At 38.8% G+C, this 16,460-nt stretch overlaps 3 protein-coding genes across 4 annotated transcripts in view; 1 reads left to right on the forward strand and 2 right to left on the reverse strand.

The window, feature by feature from the left end:
* The window catches only part of LOC101896440 (neurobeachin-like protein 1), a 147,832-nt gene that overhangs the window by 83,295 nt on the left and 48,077 nt on the right, over positions 1-16,460 (forward strand). The window lies entirely within an intron of this gene.
* On the reverse strand, positions 4,128-7,268 carry LOC131800549 (larval cuticle protein A2B-like). Its single transcript, XM_059124513.1, has 2 exons — positions 7,182-7,268; positions 4,128-4,641 (listed from the first exon to the last, which is right to left on the reverse strand). Exons 1-2 carry the CDS (start codon positions 7,194-7,196, stop codon positions 4,261-4,263), a joined length of 396 nt encoding a protein of 131 aa, XP_058980496.1. The 5' UTR covers positions 7,197-7,268; the 3' UTR covers positions 4,128-4,260.
* On the reverse strand, positions 10,865-13,463 carry LOC101887612 (cuticle protein 18.6). The gene is made up of 3 exons (XM_020039986.2): positions 12,500-13,463; positions 11,976-12,413; positions 10,865-11,899 (listed from the first exon to the last, which is right to left on the reverse strand). The coding sequence occupies exons 1-3, from the start codon at positions 12,509-12,511 to the stop codon at positions 11,672-11,674; spliced, it is 678 nt and encodes a 225-aa protein (XP_019895545.2). The 5' UTR covers positions 12,512-13,463; the 3' UTR covers positions 10,865-11,671.

Genomic DNA, 16,460 nt, shown 5'->3' on the forward strand with positions numbered 1-16,460 from the left:
GCAGACACGATAGAGGTATGACAGGGTCATTTGGCCATTGATAGTTGATTGGAAAATCTGCATATTGAATTGGAAAGTTTAGACGTAATTTCTGTTGCTCTAATATGAAGTGGTAAAGTAATTAACATCTTAATAATTGCCTTATAAAAATATTAACAACGATATATGACACTGTAATATACAGGATTGCCCATATTCGACGGACCCATGTTTTTTTTTTTTAATCAAAGAAAAAAAAATTAAAATTTGGCGGTTGGCAATGTTAATCATTTAATTTGTTCCAAATAGATTTGTTTACATCAATTTTTGAATATGATATCTCTCAAATGGCCGCCTCTGGCGTTGATGACGTATTGTGCCCTTTTTGCTGCATTTTCCATCGTTTTTGCCAACATTTCGGCCGGAATAGCGGCTATTTCTCTACGAATGTTGTCCTTGAGCTCTTCTACGGTCCTTGGTTTGTTAACGTAAACCTTTGACTTCAAATATCCCCACAAGAAGAAGTCAGGCGGCGTCAAATCGGGCGAACGCGGTGGCCAGTCCAAATCACCACTTTTCGACATCAAACGGCCCGGAAACAAATTCTTCAGAAAATCGATTGTTATGCGACTTGTGTGCGGTGGAGCTCCGTATTGTTGAAACCAGAACTGCCTCATACGCTTTCGACGAATAATTGGCATCACAAAATTGGTCATCATGTCGCGATAACGCTCCTGATTGATGATAACAGCATGGCCATTTTCATTTTGAAAGAAAAACGGCCCAATGACCATTTTCGCACTAACGCCGCACCAAACTGTGGCTTTTTCGTCATGAAGAGGCACTTCTTGAATCTTCTGAGGATTTTCAGTGGCGTAAAAACGGCAATTTTGCTTATTTACGGTCCCATTCAATGTGAAATGGGCTTCATCGGACATGATAATTTTGTTCCAAAATTGCTCGTCATCTTCGGCCATTTCGATGACTCTTTGGGCCCATTCCAATCGACGAGGCTTGTCCGCAGGCAACATTCTTTGTGTCAATTGAATTTTGTACGGGAACAAATGCAAATCAATGCGAATAATCCGTTGTAAAGTGGACCGAGCCATGCCCAACTGCTGAGAACGGCGTTTTTGGGATGTTCTTGGGGACCTCTCAACACTGGCTCGTACGGCAGCGATATTCTCGGCCGATCGCCTTGGTCGAGTTTTATGTGGCTTCTTCGGATTAGAAAGAGCTTTACCAGTCGAATTTTTTTCGTATAAACGCTTAATGGTGTTCTAAGAAGGCGCACTTTTCACATTTTTTAATGTTTTAAAAGCACGCTGAGTTTTCACAATTGACTTCTTCTGTTGAATGTAAATTTCAACTATTTCAGAGTGCTCGCGTGGTGTGTATTGGTTCATGGTAAAAATCTGGTAGGACTGACGCTTCAAACGCGGTATGTCATTAAGCGATGTGACATCAAAAGTTATGGCGTTGCCAGATGGGTCCGTCGAATATGGGCAACCCTGTATCCGAAAGAACATGTTTTTATACCCTCCCCCATACATAGTATGGAGGGTGTATGAAGTTCGTCATTCCGTTTATAACTCATCAAAATAATAATTTTAACATATATTCTTGATCAGCATAAAATTCTAAGACGATTTAGCCCTACCCGTCCGTTCGTCAATCACGCTAGAGTCAAAACGAATATAGATAGGAAGCTAAAATTTTACACAAATTTTGTTTGCTGGCAGGTCAAGTTCGAAGATGGGCAATATCGGTCCACGATATCGAATAGCCCCCATATAACGTTACCCCCCGAAAATTTGTTATTTTGATGATTGTAGCCAATTTTTTAATAACAGAAAATCCACAAAAGTCTATCCTTTTGAGTACTTTAACCCCTGGAAGAGTATTATTTATATAGGTCCATGATATCATATATCCGCCATATATTGTCACCTCCATATATTCGGTATTTTAATGATTTTACCTACATTTTTCAATGGAATTGTCAAAAAATTACTACTAGAAGTTCTTTCTAAGCCTTTTACCACCTGGAAGATAAATATCTTAATGAATACTACAGCCTATGACAAAAAATCGTATAAGTAGGTCCAGGTCTTCGTATAGCCCTGATATAACGGTACCCCCTATATTCAGTATTTTGATGAGTTTAGTTACATTATTCACAGGATTTTTTTTTTTCAAGTTTCGTATTTGAATATTTTAATGGCTTATGGCAAAAGTTACCTATGCTGGTCCACGACTTCGTATAGACCCCAATATATCGGCATATTCGGTACTTTTAAAAAGATTTTAATAGAATTTTTACCAGATTTTATTTTTTTGAAAATTTCCAAATTCGTTCCAAATGTTGGAGGATATTCAAAGTTTTGTTATACCCTCAGCTACAGATACGGCCAAAACGAAATAATTGGGTCGCTTTGGACCAAATTCGTTTTAGGACATTTGGAGTCGATCCAAGGTGTCCGTCCGTCTGTTTGGCTGAGTGGTGAGCACGATTACTGTCGAATGGAGTATCCGAAATGGTCCAAACTTGGTACATCATAATATTATCGTCAAACTTAAATCTAGTTCGGAGATAGGCAACATCGGTCCACTCCTTCTGGTACCTCCCCCAAAAAGGTCAACATTTTCAAAGAACATAATTTACCTCATAGATCATTCGATTCTGCAAATCCCAATATTTTTATTAAAATTAGGTCAGGTATGAAAGTGAACAAAATCGGCCCACTTCATCAAGTACCTCTCCCGAACAAAGGGTCATAATTTGGAATAATTATAACACTTATAAAATGAGAAATAAGAGTCCAATTGTCTTCAATTTTCACACCTTCCAATATTTGTATTAACACAAGATCTGGTATAATATGTCGGACCACTCCTTCAGGTACATCCCCCACAATGGGTTCAAATTTTGAATATTCATGAAGCTCATAGAAATTGAAATTTGATTCCATTCAGACTTAGGACATCTTAATATTTCCATAAATACAAGGTCTGTTATAGAGATGGTACAGCTCGAACCATTCCTTCTGGTACCTCCCCCATAAAGGGTCAAAGTTTGGCATAACAAATAATATCATAGAAATTATTTGGGTTTCTATGATTTCTGTTCTCTTCAAATGACACACGTCGCAATTTTTTTATTAACCCAAGGTCTGGTGCGAATATGGGATATATCGGTCCACTCCTTGTGACACCTCCTCCACAAAGGGTCAACATTTTGAGTACCCATGAAGCTCATAAAACACGAAATTAAGATCCGATTCCATTCAGACTTGGTACATTTCAATATTTTCATCAAAACAAGATCTATTATAAATATGGTAGAGATTTAACTATTTCTTCTGGTACCTCCCCTACATAGGGTTCAAGGTTTTGAAAAACAAATCACTCAAAGAAAGCGAAACGAGCATCCAACTCTCTTCAAATTTCAGACATACAAACATTCTTGCTAACACAAGATCTGTTGTGAAGATGATATATATCTGCGAACCCCTTCTGGTACCTCACCACCAAGGGTTACAATTTCTAATATTTTTATCTGTCATAATTTGCGAAACAAGTCAGCGATTCTTTACAACTTGCTATATCTAAATATTTCTATTAAACTGAAATCTGAGTTGAATACTATATAATATATCGAAATTTATGATTTCGTATTAAATAAAATTCATGTAAAATATTTGGCTTAACTTCCAAGCTTAATATTTAAAAGTAATCTAACTTCCCAAAACAATTAATAAGAGATTTTGCACCTCTCTGCACAGAATTCTGGGCGCAAACTGTTGCATTGATAAATCCACTTTTTTTTTAGTATTTCGAATAGCTCGTAACAAATTGATTTATTACCAAGATACGATAAAAACCCACCAAAGAGACAACGGCAAGAACCAAGAAAAAAAAACGAACAACTCAAATCAAGAATCGAAATTTTAGGCATTAAATCATTGTCATTGCACCGGCAGCCCACTGTAGACAAGGTGTGCGTAATACAAATTTAATGTGTCACTTTCAGAGCTGCAATCTAAAAAAAAGGATTGGTGGTTCGAAAAAAACTGCTTGGGCCTTAGATTTTTTTATAAAAAAATATATTTCTTTTTAAATACAAACTATCGATAACAACAATAAACAAATATTTTAAATATTAATGACTTTTACCTAAAAAATTACTTAACAAAATGGTCATAAGCAAGTAACTATAGAGCAACAGAGAGGGACAGATGGATAGCCTAAGAAAGGAAGAAAGATGAAACAGAGGATCCCTTAAAATACACGAGCAGGAACAGCAGCCACGGGTCTGGCCACTGCTACAGCAGCTGGCACTGGACCACGTTGTACAACGGCATTGAAGCCATTAATGGGATCGGCGGTGTAGAAAACGGTACGCAAGGAACCATCGGCATCAACGACGGAATAGGAACCCTTTACAACATCACCCTCTCTAACCTCTTGTTGGCTCTTGCTGTCACCGGTCAAAGCATCCTGTACATTATAGGCGAAGGCATACTGAGGATGGGGATCGAAATCGGTGTTGATAGGAACGGCAGCAGCGGCCACGGGGGCTGGTGCCACAGCAACGGGGGCAGCTGTTCTCAGTAGAGCGCATTCCATGGCAGCGACCATAGCCAAGCAGATGAAAGTAATCTGAATAAAGGGAAAAAGAATAATATGGGATAAAATTATTGGTATGGGAAAAATTACAAAAAAATCAAACATTTAAAACTAATTTTATGCGAAATCATAAATTCCATATTCATATCAGGTTTCTGGTTCAAAGAAATATTTAGATACAGCAAATTGTAAAGAATCGCTGAGTTGTTTCGGAACCATTTTTGGGTGAGGTAATAGAAGAGGTTCCCAGATATCTTATCTTTACAACATATCTTGTGTTAGCAAAGATGTTTGTGTGTGTGAGATTTGAAGAGAATTGGACGCTTATTTCGCTTTCTTTGAGCGTATTGTTTTTGACAATCTTGAACCCTATGTGGTGGAGGTACCAGAAGAAATGGTTCGATCTCTACCATCTTTATAACTGATCTTGTTTTGATGGAAATATTGAGATGTACCAAGTCTAAAATGGGGTCGGATATTAATTTCGCTTTTTATGAACTTCATGGATATCCAAAATTTTGAGCCTTTGTGGGGGAGGTACCACATGGGGTGGACTGATATATCCCATCTCTGCAACAGATCTTGTGTATAAAGAGAACCTGATGCTTATTTCGCGTTTTATGACCTTCATGGTTATTCATAGTTTTGGCCCTTTGTAAGGGAGGTACCAGAAGGAATGGTCCGATCTCTACCGTTTTTATAATAGATCCTGTGTTGATGGACATATTCAGATTTGTCAAGTCTAAATGGAAGCGAGTTTTCATTTCGCATTTTATTAGCTTAATGGATATTCAAAATATCGACCATTTGTGGGGGGAGGTACCAGAAGGAGTTGGCCGATATATTCCATCTCAACACCAGATCTTAAATTTATAAAAATATTAGGATGTGTGAAATTTTAAATCAATCGGATTCTTACATCATATTTTATAAGAGCTATTATTATTCAAAATTTGGACATTTTGTGGGGAAGAACTTGATGGAGTGAATCGATATTATCCATTTTTGCACCTGAGAAAAATATTAGGATTTGCAAAGTTGGAGCCAAATCGGATTATTGCTTCTCTTTCTGTGCAGAAACTTTTTTTTTGAAATTTCGGCCTTTTGGACCAAAAGAAGTGGACCGATGTATTCCAACTTAACACCAGACCTTGAGATAAAAAATTATTGGGATATGTGAAATTTGAAGATAATAGGACTATTACATCACACTTTATAAGAGTTGTAATTATTCAAAATGTTGACCCTTTGTGGGGGAGGTACTTGATAGAGTGGACCGATATTGTCCATTTTCGCACCTGACCTAGCACTGACGCAAATATTAGGATTTGCAAAGTTGGAGCAAAATCGGATTATCATTTCTCTTTCTGTGCAAAAAATATATTTTTGGAAAATTTCGACCTTTGGTGGGGAGGTACCAGAAGGCGTAGACAAATATATTCCATGTGTGAAATTTGAAGAGAACCTGATGTTTGTTTCGGATTTTATGATCGTTTTTGTTATTCAAAATTGTGTTTCTTTGTGGGGGAGGCACCAGAAGAAGTGGACCGATGTATTCCATCTTAACACCAGACCTTGGATTGAAAAAATTATTGGGGTGTGTGAAATTTGAAGATAATCGAACTCTTACATCACATTTTATAAGAGTTATAATTATTCAAACATTTTGGCCCTTTGTGCGGGAGGTACTTGATGGAGTGGAGCGTTATTATCCATTTTCGCACCTGACCTAGCACTGATTTAAAAATTAGGATTTGCAAAGTTGGAGCACAATCGAATTATCCTTTCTCTTTCAGTGCAGTAAAATATTTTCTTTGAACAGTTCCCCCCAGTCGAACTGTACCAGTAGCAGAGGACTGATATTGCCCATCTCCGACCTCGATCTAAGTTTGATAATAATATTACGATGTACCAAGTTTGGACCAAATCGGAAACTCCCTCCGAAAGTTATCGTGGGCACCAACCAGCCAAACAGACAGACGGATGGACTGACGGACATTGGTAGATCGACTCCAAAAGCCCTGAAACGGATTTGGTCCAAAGAGACCTTGGGTCTAAAACTGTTATTTCGATGCGGCACTGTTTGGCCGTATCAAATGATATACATCCTCTCTTGCCGTATGGCTGAGGTTATAATAAGCAGCATTGTTGACAATCTCTAACAACAAAATAGGGAAAATCCGCGAGCGCTTCAAAAACAAAAATTGAAGAGTAAGCTTCATGTTACAATCGTGCTCTTCAAACACTCCAGTTTGCAGATATTTTTCAGTCGTCAGTAAAATAGAGCAAAGGTGTAAAATAAAACAATATTCCAGTTGGTTTCCAAGATATAGACGTATTTTCGAGCAACTTTGATTCACAAACACGGGTGCAGGATGTAATAATATCATGCGTTGTTTTAAAGACCATTGCCAAAATTTACACTCATTTTTAATTTCAAACGCATGTACCTTCGGAAGCCTGCTTTGGTTTTATTCCTTTTTGGGGTCGTTATTTGTTTTTTTTTTTTTTTTTTTTATTTCAACTCTATGGATCCCCAATCAACGACACTGGACACACTCTAACTCACTCACCTTTAGGAAAGCCATTTTATGCTTGGGTAAAATATTGTTTTGATTTAGATTGTAATAAAAAAACTGATTAAGTGTTGATCACTTTAATTGCAGTATTTGACTGATGTCTTCCATTGGCAGTGACAGGCTTTTTAAAGAAAACCAAAATGTCCCAAGTATCCCAAGCCACTAACTTGGGCAACCATTTAACCCTCCTTTTTCCATATATGCTAAAAAATAATTTACAATATTGCACTATAACTGATCGCCAGCCAACCAAGCAGCAGCCGCAACTAGGTAGTGTAATTTTTGGCCTTTGCCAAAATTATCCAAATATTGCATTCAATCAACTGGTAGTTGGCTGGTAATTGACCCACCTACCCTTTATTACATAATTTTGTGGAAAACCATAAATGTAGATAACCCACAAGGTGTGTATGTGTGTGCGTGTGTAGTCGACATAAATGGAAAGCCATTGATTCACCCTTTGACGGGTATTCATTCACCCACCCAACCATAGTCGCATGGTGTCATTGGAAACGCCAAATTTCTTGTTTACAGTTACCATAGAAAACGTGCCAAAAACAAATTACTTACTCGCTCGCCACTTGGTGGTCAGTTAGTCACTGTGTTACCAAGTTTAATACATCAGCGTCATCAACCTCGCCGTAAACAACTATGTAACAAAATATAGTTACTATATTTATTTTTATGGCAAAACGTTTAAACGCTTCGTTAAGTCATTCATTATTTCATTAGGAGCGATTACCGTCAGTTGAGTGTGACGTCTTCTTTTGATTTAATAACTGGGCTCATTACCCACTACCGGTTATTACCACCACCAACAACTGTCGCTTTCGACGGAGGCTTAACAGCCATTAATCATCGCTGAGCTGTAAATGTCGTCTTTATGTAAATGAAACATTAGCTTTAAACCGACTCAGAGACAAATTGAAGTTGTAAAAAACATGACACTGAAAGAAAGAATGAATGTATATTCATAACCTAAGATTTCCGAACTGCAATATAAGATCTAGTGTTTCTAGCGCGGAGAATCAATTTTAGCCAAAACAAGTAAAAAAACAGTAAGTTCGGTCGGGCCAAAATTTTAATACCCTCCACCTTAGGGTAAAAGTAACATTAGAAGAAATGTGGCAAAAACCATTAAAATGCCGAATATCGGGAGGTACCGTTATATGGGGGCTACACCAAAACGTGGACCTATAATTACAATGTTTCGCCACATGAACTAGGACCCATTATGACCAACAAATACAATAGACAAATCAGTGAAAAAATGTGGCAAAAACCATGAAAATACCGAATATTGGGATGTACCGTTATATGGGGGCTATATCAAATCATGGACCCATGCATGCAATGTTTCGCCACCGAAGCTGGAACCGATTATGACCAACAAATACCAATTTTAAAACAAATCCGTGAAAAAATGTGGCAAAAATCATCAAATTACCGAATATCGGGAGGTACCGTTATATGGGGCTATATCAAATCATGGACCCATGCATGCAATGTTTCGCCACCGAAGCTGGAAACCATTATGACCCACAAATATCAATTTTTAGACAAATCCGTGAAAAAAATGTGGCAAAAAAAAACTAAAATACCGAATATCGGGAGGTACCTTTATATGGGGGCTATACCACAACGTGGACCTATACATGCAATGTTTTACCACACGCTCAGGGACCCGTTATGACCTACAAATACCAATTTCCAGACAAATCCGTAAAAATGTGGCATAAATCAACAAAATACCGAATATCGCGAGGTACCGTTATATGGGGACTATACCAGAACGTGGACCGATTTATCTCATTTTCAATACCAACCATCCTAGACACAATGTAAATAGCTCTGCTAAATTTTGGCGCTCTACGTCAAATAATGTGGGCTCAAAAAGCGTTAACGTCAATATCCATTTAGTAACTGTGTGTTTGATATTTAGAAATCTTATTGTTTTAAACCTATCGCCGAAAATGGTTTTCAGGTTTTTAAAATACTCCATATAACGGTATCGAATAAAATATTATAATCAAAACAGTTGACTTCAATGTGTCTGATGTTTTGGGCGCCATTTCTATACACTGGACATACATACAGGGTGAGATAAAAAAAACTGCAACAAAGTGATACCCCTTAATTTTTACATTTTTTTTAAATTTTATTGAACGAAAGCAAAATATGTTGGAAATACCATCACAAGTTTGGAATAAGTTTAGGTTTTAAAATAAGTTTAGATTTGTTTGAAATGATCACCTTTGGCACGATTTATGGCCTTCAAACGGCCAATGAAACCGTCACACGCTGCCCGAATGTTGCTCTGCGGTATTTTGGCCCATTCAGCGAGAAGCGCTTGCTTGAGGTGATCGACACTTTGGTATATTTTAGTACCAACCTTGCTTTTCAAAATACTCCAGACACAATAGTCCAACGGATTGTTATACGGAGATTTTGGTGGACATTGTGCGCTGGAAATGAAACGAGGAACCTCATTGTTTAACCATTCTTGGGTGGCGCGTGCTGAGTGCGATGGTGATCAGTCCTGTTGGAATGTCCAAGGTCTGTGGCCACAATTTTTGCTTGCCCAAGGCTTTAATACACCCTCCAGAATATTTTCGCGATAATATTCGGCATTTATTCTAATGCCACGGTCGATTAATACGAGCGAGCGGAGAGCGACTATCGGCTTTTATGGCAGCCCACACCATCACGATGGCCGGCGCTTGAGTTATGTTGGCCAACCGAGGGTGCACATTTTCAGCTGACCTCTTTGGCAAGTAAACACGATCATTTTGTTTGTTTACAAACTGCTGGACAACGAATGTTTTCTCATCGCCACCACTTTAGTCAGGCCAATCAACTATTTAGCTCTTTTGAGTCTATATTCTTTCTGTTACGGTGTAAGTTCTTGCATTTTTTGGAATTTCAATGGCTTTACCCCGAGCTCATTTTTCAATATTTGCGAATGGAATATTGCGATATGTTTTTTCGGTCACTGCGACGCGGGTTTCGATCAAGTCGCTTCTTTACTTTTGTTCCGTCCACTTTCTTGACGTCTGGCTACGCTACCAATATCAGAGTAACTAGCGATGGTACGAAGAACAAAAGAATTATTCACGTTTAAATGCTGAAGTGCTTTAACGATAGCCCCCTGTGGTTTTCCAGCCTAATATCATGGAATTAAACTATTACGCTTGAATTCCAACACGAATAACTTTTTTTCTGGAAAATTCTAACCAAAATGCTTTTGTACGCTTGTAAACAATATAATGAGCTGTCATTGGAATAATTTTAACAGCTGTCGGGCGAGTGGCTTAGAAATCAGAGCAGTCTGAAATATGTCCTCTTTTGGTGGATCTAGGTGGATAGAAATATTAATTTTCCTTTAATTAATTTTCACGAAAATTACATCTAGGTTCAGGTTGTGATTTATCTGTTATATGGATGTATAGAGTACATCCGATTTTAGGCATTTTTAACATTTTAATACATTTTCAGTGGAATGTTATTCTAATAAGACATTTTGTGATCTATCATATGTAAATGTTCAGCTCGGTCGAATTTTTGTCCCCTTTGTCCCACTTTTCGCCATTGGATAAAAAACACAGCTATATTTATATTTTTGTACTGAACTTTTTATTCAGTAAATGCACACGATTTCTCTCTGGAGAGAACCAACAAAAATTCTATCTACGAGAAATACGAGTCACTTACATGCTAAAACACACTCACATAATAATCATTGTTACATATGTACACTTACACATATGCAGATACAATAAATTCCTATATGGATACATGGCGGCTGATGATGATAATAAGGAAATACATGCGTGCATGATGCAGACATGTATCCATGAAATATTTACACAAAAAAATAACAACAACAATAATGAGCAGAAAGAATCAAATTTTTCGAAAAACAAAAAATAAATATTAAATCCTCTAAGCGGTCCTTTGGCAAGACAATCAATGTCTCACCCACACATATCTGGCGGACTCGCTTTCATATCTGAATTTCTTATTTAAGCGTATCGACTCATTTGCAAGCGAAGACAAAGCTAGATGAGAGAGAGAGAGCGGCGAGCGAGTAGTATCCTGTCACATGCAAATGAGAAGCAAAGCTCACACAGAGTTAAGTTGGAGTTGGAGCAGGAGTAGGAGACAGAGAAACAATATGCTATCTATGAGTAGAGTGAGAAAGTACGTGAGTAATGAAACTAGAAACAAAAACAAATAAGTTAATAACACACACTTAAAAACTATAAACTTTTACGACGAGACAATTTGCCTGTCCCATCTTCGAAGGGTTGGATCACATCAAAGTCCGGAATACGTTGTGCTTCGTCGTCGTCGTTTTGGTTGGGCTGAGATAATGGATGCGGCTGCATTTCACTCCCAACATTGGTAACTAGAACTGCCTTTTTATGGTTATGCATTGAAGGTGGGCGTTAAGGGCTTTGGATTGGAGGGGGCGGCGTGATGACTTAGTGGTGATAGCCGCCATAGCTGTAACCATGGCCAACGGCAATGGGAGCAGCAGCGACAGCTGGAGCAGCGTAGGCAACCTTGGTAATAGCTGGAGCGGCCACAGCTACCTTGGCAACAGCAGGGGCAGCTGCCACAGCCACAACGGGTTTGGCGGCAATAACAGCACCTCCAGATTTCTCCACAACGGCATTGAAACCATTAATGTGGTCCGCTGTGTAGGTTACCTGGAGAATAACAACAACAATAAAACACACAAATTAAAATTAAACCAATTAAAATGTCTCCGATTAACACACTCACCTTACGAATGGAACCATCAGCTTCGGTCAGTGAATAGCTTCCATGTACCACACCATTAACCAGTGATTCATGGGCCGATTTCGAATCCCCGGTGGAATGATCGGAAACTCCATAAGAGAAGCTATATTGTGGATTGGGATCGTATGGCTCTGGTTCCACTGCCTTTACAATGGCAGGGGCGGCGGCAACAGCTACCTTGGCGGGTGCTGCAACAACTGCGGGAGCGGCTGCAACGGCCACCTTAGCAGGCGCCGCATAGGTAATTGCAGGAGCGGCATATGAAACTGCAGGAGCGGCATATGAGACTGCAGGAGCGGCATACGAAACTGCGGGCGCGGCATACGAAATCGCCGGTGCGGCGGCATATCCATGACCAATGCCACCAGGCACAGGCACCGAAATGGCCATCGACAAGGACATACTGAGCACTAAGAGCACCTACACACACACGAACACACACAATAAAGGAATCCATTTATTTATTCGCTACGCCACAAAATAAGTGCATTCCCGCACATCCTTACCTTTTTAAACATGATCAGTGATTATTTGGTTGTCTGTCGGTTGCAAGGAAACCTAAGAAGCTCGGAGCTGTGTTTCTGCTATTGCTGTTAGCTAGCAAATATCTAAGTTTGGTTTGAGATGCATTCTGAAAGAAGTTTCCACTTTTATATTCGAAGGAATGTCAATCTTGCCACACAATGGCCATCTATCTGCGAAACCCAGACTCACTCACACATATATACACACACAGACACCATCTCAACTGCTCAGCAATCTTGGTAGCAGCTTCTGTATACGGATGATGGAGGGTATACATCTTAAACATGGCTCGAATGATGGTAATGGTAATGCTCTTAACGACAACGGGGCTTTTCATTTCATTTGGTGCGTTGTTGTGACCACTTCTCTTTAGAAGAACCCCAATCGAACTGTTGTTCGTCGTCCACTCATTATCGTCGTCGTTGTTGTTGGTTTTCCTCGAATCTAAAAGATTTGAAAGATCTGGTTTGGTGATCTTTTTTCGCTTTAAATGCGGATGATTTCTTCATCGGATCGGCCCGGCTGGCCGGCCAGTGGTGATTGTGAGTGAGCGAATGAGTGATTCGCGATTATTTTTTTTTTTGTTTGTCGTCTCTTTGTTTCAATCACCTTTTTTTTTTCTTCTTCTTTTTTGTTTTGCTCGTTTTTCCCCAGCCTTTGCCTTTTAGAGGAAAAACTTTTGTTCTTCAGATCACCAATTTGAAAATGTGCAACCAACCAACCAGCCAAGCCCAAACCCATGCTAACAAGGTACGCGCATGCGCGAACTGATTTATTTAGTTTTCCGCTGCCAAAACGCACATTGTCAAACAAATCGGAGCTGTACAAACTTTGTTGAAGATAATCTGCAGATGTTCCTAGGAAACATTGTGAAAAGTGAATGGGATTTAAATGTTTCTTGCTGCGAGTTCTGGGTGCCATATGGGGTTGAATGCATATTGTTGTGGTCCAGGACTATGTTTCCTTTTCAACTGCAAGAGCTATTTGGCACCGCATGATCTAGACGTGCGATATAGGGTTATGTATAAATATAAAAGAATGGAGTGTTGAGTGAGTGATTGACTAACTGATTCATCAACTCCCAGACAAGACGGCTCAAACTAAATTCTTGAAATTTTGGATGTGGTTCAATTTTAGTGTGTAAGGCTGAGATAAGGCTTAATTTTTTGGGAATTCGAACTATGAGTGTAGTAAAAGGTACTAAAAATTGGATCCATATAATTTAAAGCTTGAAGATTATTTCATACAAATATTGACCCCCGACTGCGCATAAAATGGTCCATCCGCTTAGTCCAATTTTGGCATATATTTTTATACCCTCCACCATTTCATGGAGGGCATATTATCTTTGTCATTCCATCACAAAGGATATACAGGTTGAGATAAAAAGAACGGCTCCAAAGTCAAACGCCATAATTTATACATTTTTTTTAAATTTTATTAAATGAAAGCAAAAAATAGCCTGAAATTTTGGAATAAGATTAGATTTGTTCGAATTGATCACTTTTCGCACGAATTATGGCCTTCAAACGGCCAATGAAACCGTCACAAGCTGCCCGAATGTTGCTCTGCGGTATTTTGGCCCATTCCCGGCGAAGCGCTTGCTTGAGGTGATCGACACTTTGGTCTTTTGCCAACCTTGCTTTCCAAAATACTCCAGACAAAACAGTCCAACGGATTGGTATGCGGAGATTTTGATGACCATTGTGCGCTGGAAATGAAGCGAGGAACCTCTGTTTGTAACCATTCTTGGGTGGCGCGTACTGAATACGATGGTGCTGAGTCCTGTTGGAATGTCCAAGGTCTGCGGACAAAATATTTGCGTGTCGAAGGCTTCAATATACCCTCCAGAATATTTTCGCGATAATATTCGGCATTTATTCTGATGCCACGGTCGATTAATACGAGCGGAAAGCGACCATCGGCTGTTATGGCAGCCCACACCATCACCATGGCCCGCGTTTGAGTTCTGGTGGCCAACCGAAGGTGCACATTTCCAGGTGACCTCTTTGATTTTGTTTGTTTACAAACTGCTGGACAACGAATGTTTTCTCATCGGCCAACCGAAGCAACTCTTTAGCTTTTTTGAGTTGCGGTGTAAGTTCTCGCACTTTTTAGAATTTCAATGGCTTTACCCCGAGCTTTTTTTTTATATTTGCCGAATGGAATATTGCGATATGTTCAGCATCATTATTCACGGGAATCGTTTTAAATTTCGTATTAAAAAATCGTAATATTTGCTACAGCCTTTGACAAAAGAACTCATATGCAGGTCCACGTCTTCGTATTGCCCCCATATACGATACCTCCCGATATTTAGTATTTTGATAATTTTAGCGACAATATTGACCGGAATAATTTCAAATTTCGTAGTTGAAGTTCGCAATGGGTACTCCAATGTATGATAAAAAAGTATCTATCAAGGTCCACGCCTTCGTATAGAACACCACACCACCACATTTATAACTCAAATAAAATGTGATGTAAGTGTCCTAGTTACACAGATCACAATATTGTTATTAACCCAAGATCTGGTGTGAAGATGGAATATATCAATCCATTCCTTCCGATATCTCCCCCACAAGGGGTCAACATTTTTAATATCATAAAATCCGAAATAAGCATCCAATTCTCCTTATATGTCACACATTCCATTATTTCTACTAACACAAGATCTGCTGTGAAGATGGCATATATAGGTTTACTGCTTCAGGTACCTCCCCCTCAAAATTTTGAATATCTATGAAACTCATAAAACGCGAAATTAACATCCTATCCCATTCAGACTTTCACCATCTCAATATTTCCTTCAACACCGAAATAATCATCCGGTTCTCTTCATATTTCACACATCTCATTATTTTTACTAACACAGGATGTGCTGTGAAGGTGGGATGTATCGGTTTACTCCTTCTGGGACCTCCCCCACAAAGGGTCAAAATTTTGAATATTCATGAAACTCATAAAACGCGAAATTAACATCCGATTCCATTCAGACTTGGTACATCTCAATATTTCCATCAATAAAAGATGTGTTATAAGGACGTACCATTTCTTCTGGTACTTCCCTCCATAGGGTTCAAGATTTGAAAAACAAATCGCTCAAAGAAAGCGAAATAAGCATCAAACTCTCTTCAACTTTCACCCATACAAACATTCTTGCTAACACGAGATCTGGTGTGAAGATCATATATATCTGCCAATCCCTTCTATTACCTCCAAAAGGACTTAAAAGGCGCCCTTTGATGACACACTTAAGAGCTGACATTTTCGAACAAAATAATCCACGTGTACCTAAAATAACAGGATTTTAAGAAATTTTAATACGATAATTTCAAAAAATATTAAAGCGGGGGAACCTGTTCAAGAAGTAATCTATAGCAGTTAATGGATGATTTTCGATCGACAAAAAATATGCTATAACAGTATATGATCCACATTTCTTGATCGCATTCTCTGTTATAGTCTTATTTTTTCTCTTACCATTCTGACGTGCCCGTGGTTGGCCAACTTCGCTAGAGTGTATGTTTGATAGGCCCAAATTGGACTAGTTTGCCTCTTTAATGAATGCTGTGCTGGCTGCGGCTGTGTTGCTCTAAAAAAACACAAACACACAAAACAGAATCGTAACTTTTAACTTAAATTCGATTTGGTGCAAATCTGATGCAATAATTTATACACTGGCGATGGACAAACATTTTGGATATGCGACCATAATGACTCCAAATCTTTGGCTTGTAACAGAACCTCAACCACAAAACGGCCACCATTAACAGCAGCGGCTGCTGATCTGATTTGGAGAGAACAGCGAAAAAAGTGAATGAATATTCTTGTCATTTAATAATCGCCGTCGATCTGGATCTCCATGACTTCAATTGTCACAAAGTATCGCAAATTATAATTGTTTGGTGATTTTTGTCGGTGTTACAATTTCAGAATGCT

This window comes from Musca domestica, unplaced genomic scaffold, assembly GCF_030504385.1.
Source record: "Musca domestica strain aabys unplaced genomic scaffold, Musca_domestica.polishedcontigs.V.1.1 29, whole genome shotgun sequence".
Classification (NCBI taxonomy): Eukaryota; Metazoa; Arthropoda; class Insecta; order Diptera; family Muscidae; genus Musca; species Musca domestica.

Coding starts and splice junctions, on each gene's coding strand:
- LOC101887612 (XM_020039986.2), bottom strand. Junction 11,900..11,975: donor CTGATGGTTCCATTCGTAAG/GTGAGTGTGTTA, acceptor GTTATTCTCCAG/GTAACCTACACAGCGGACCA.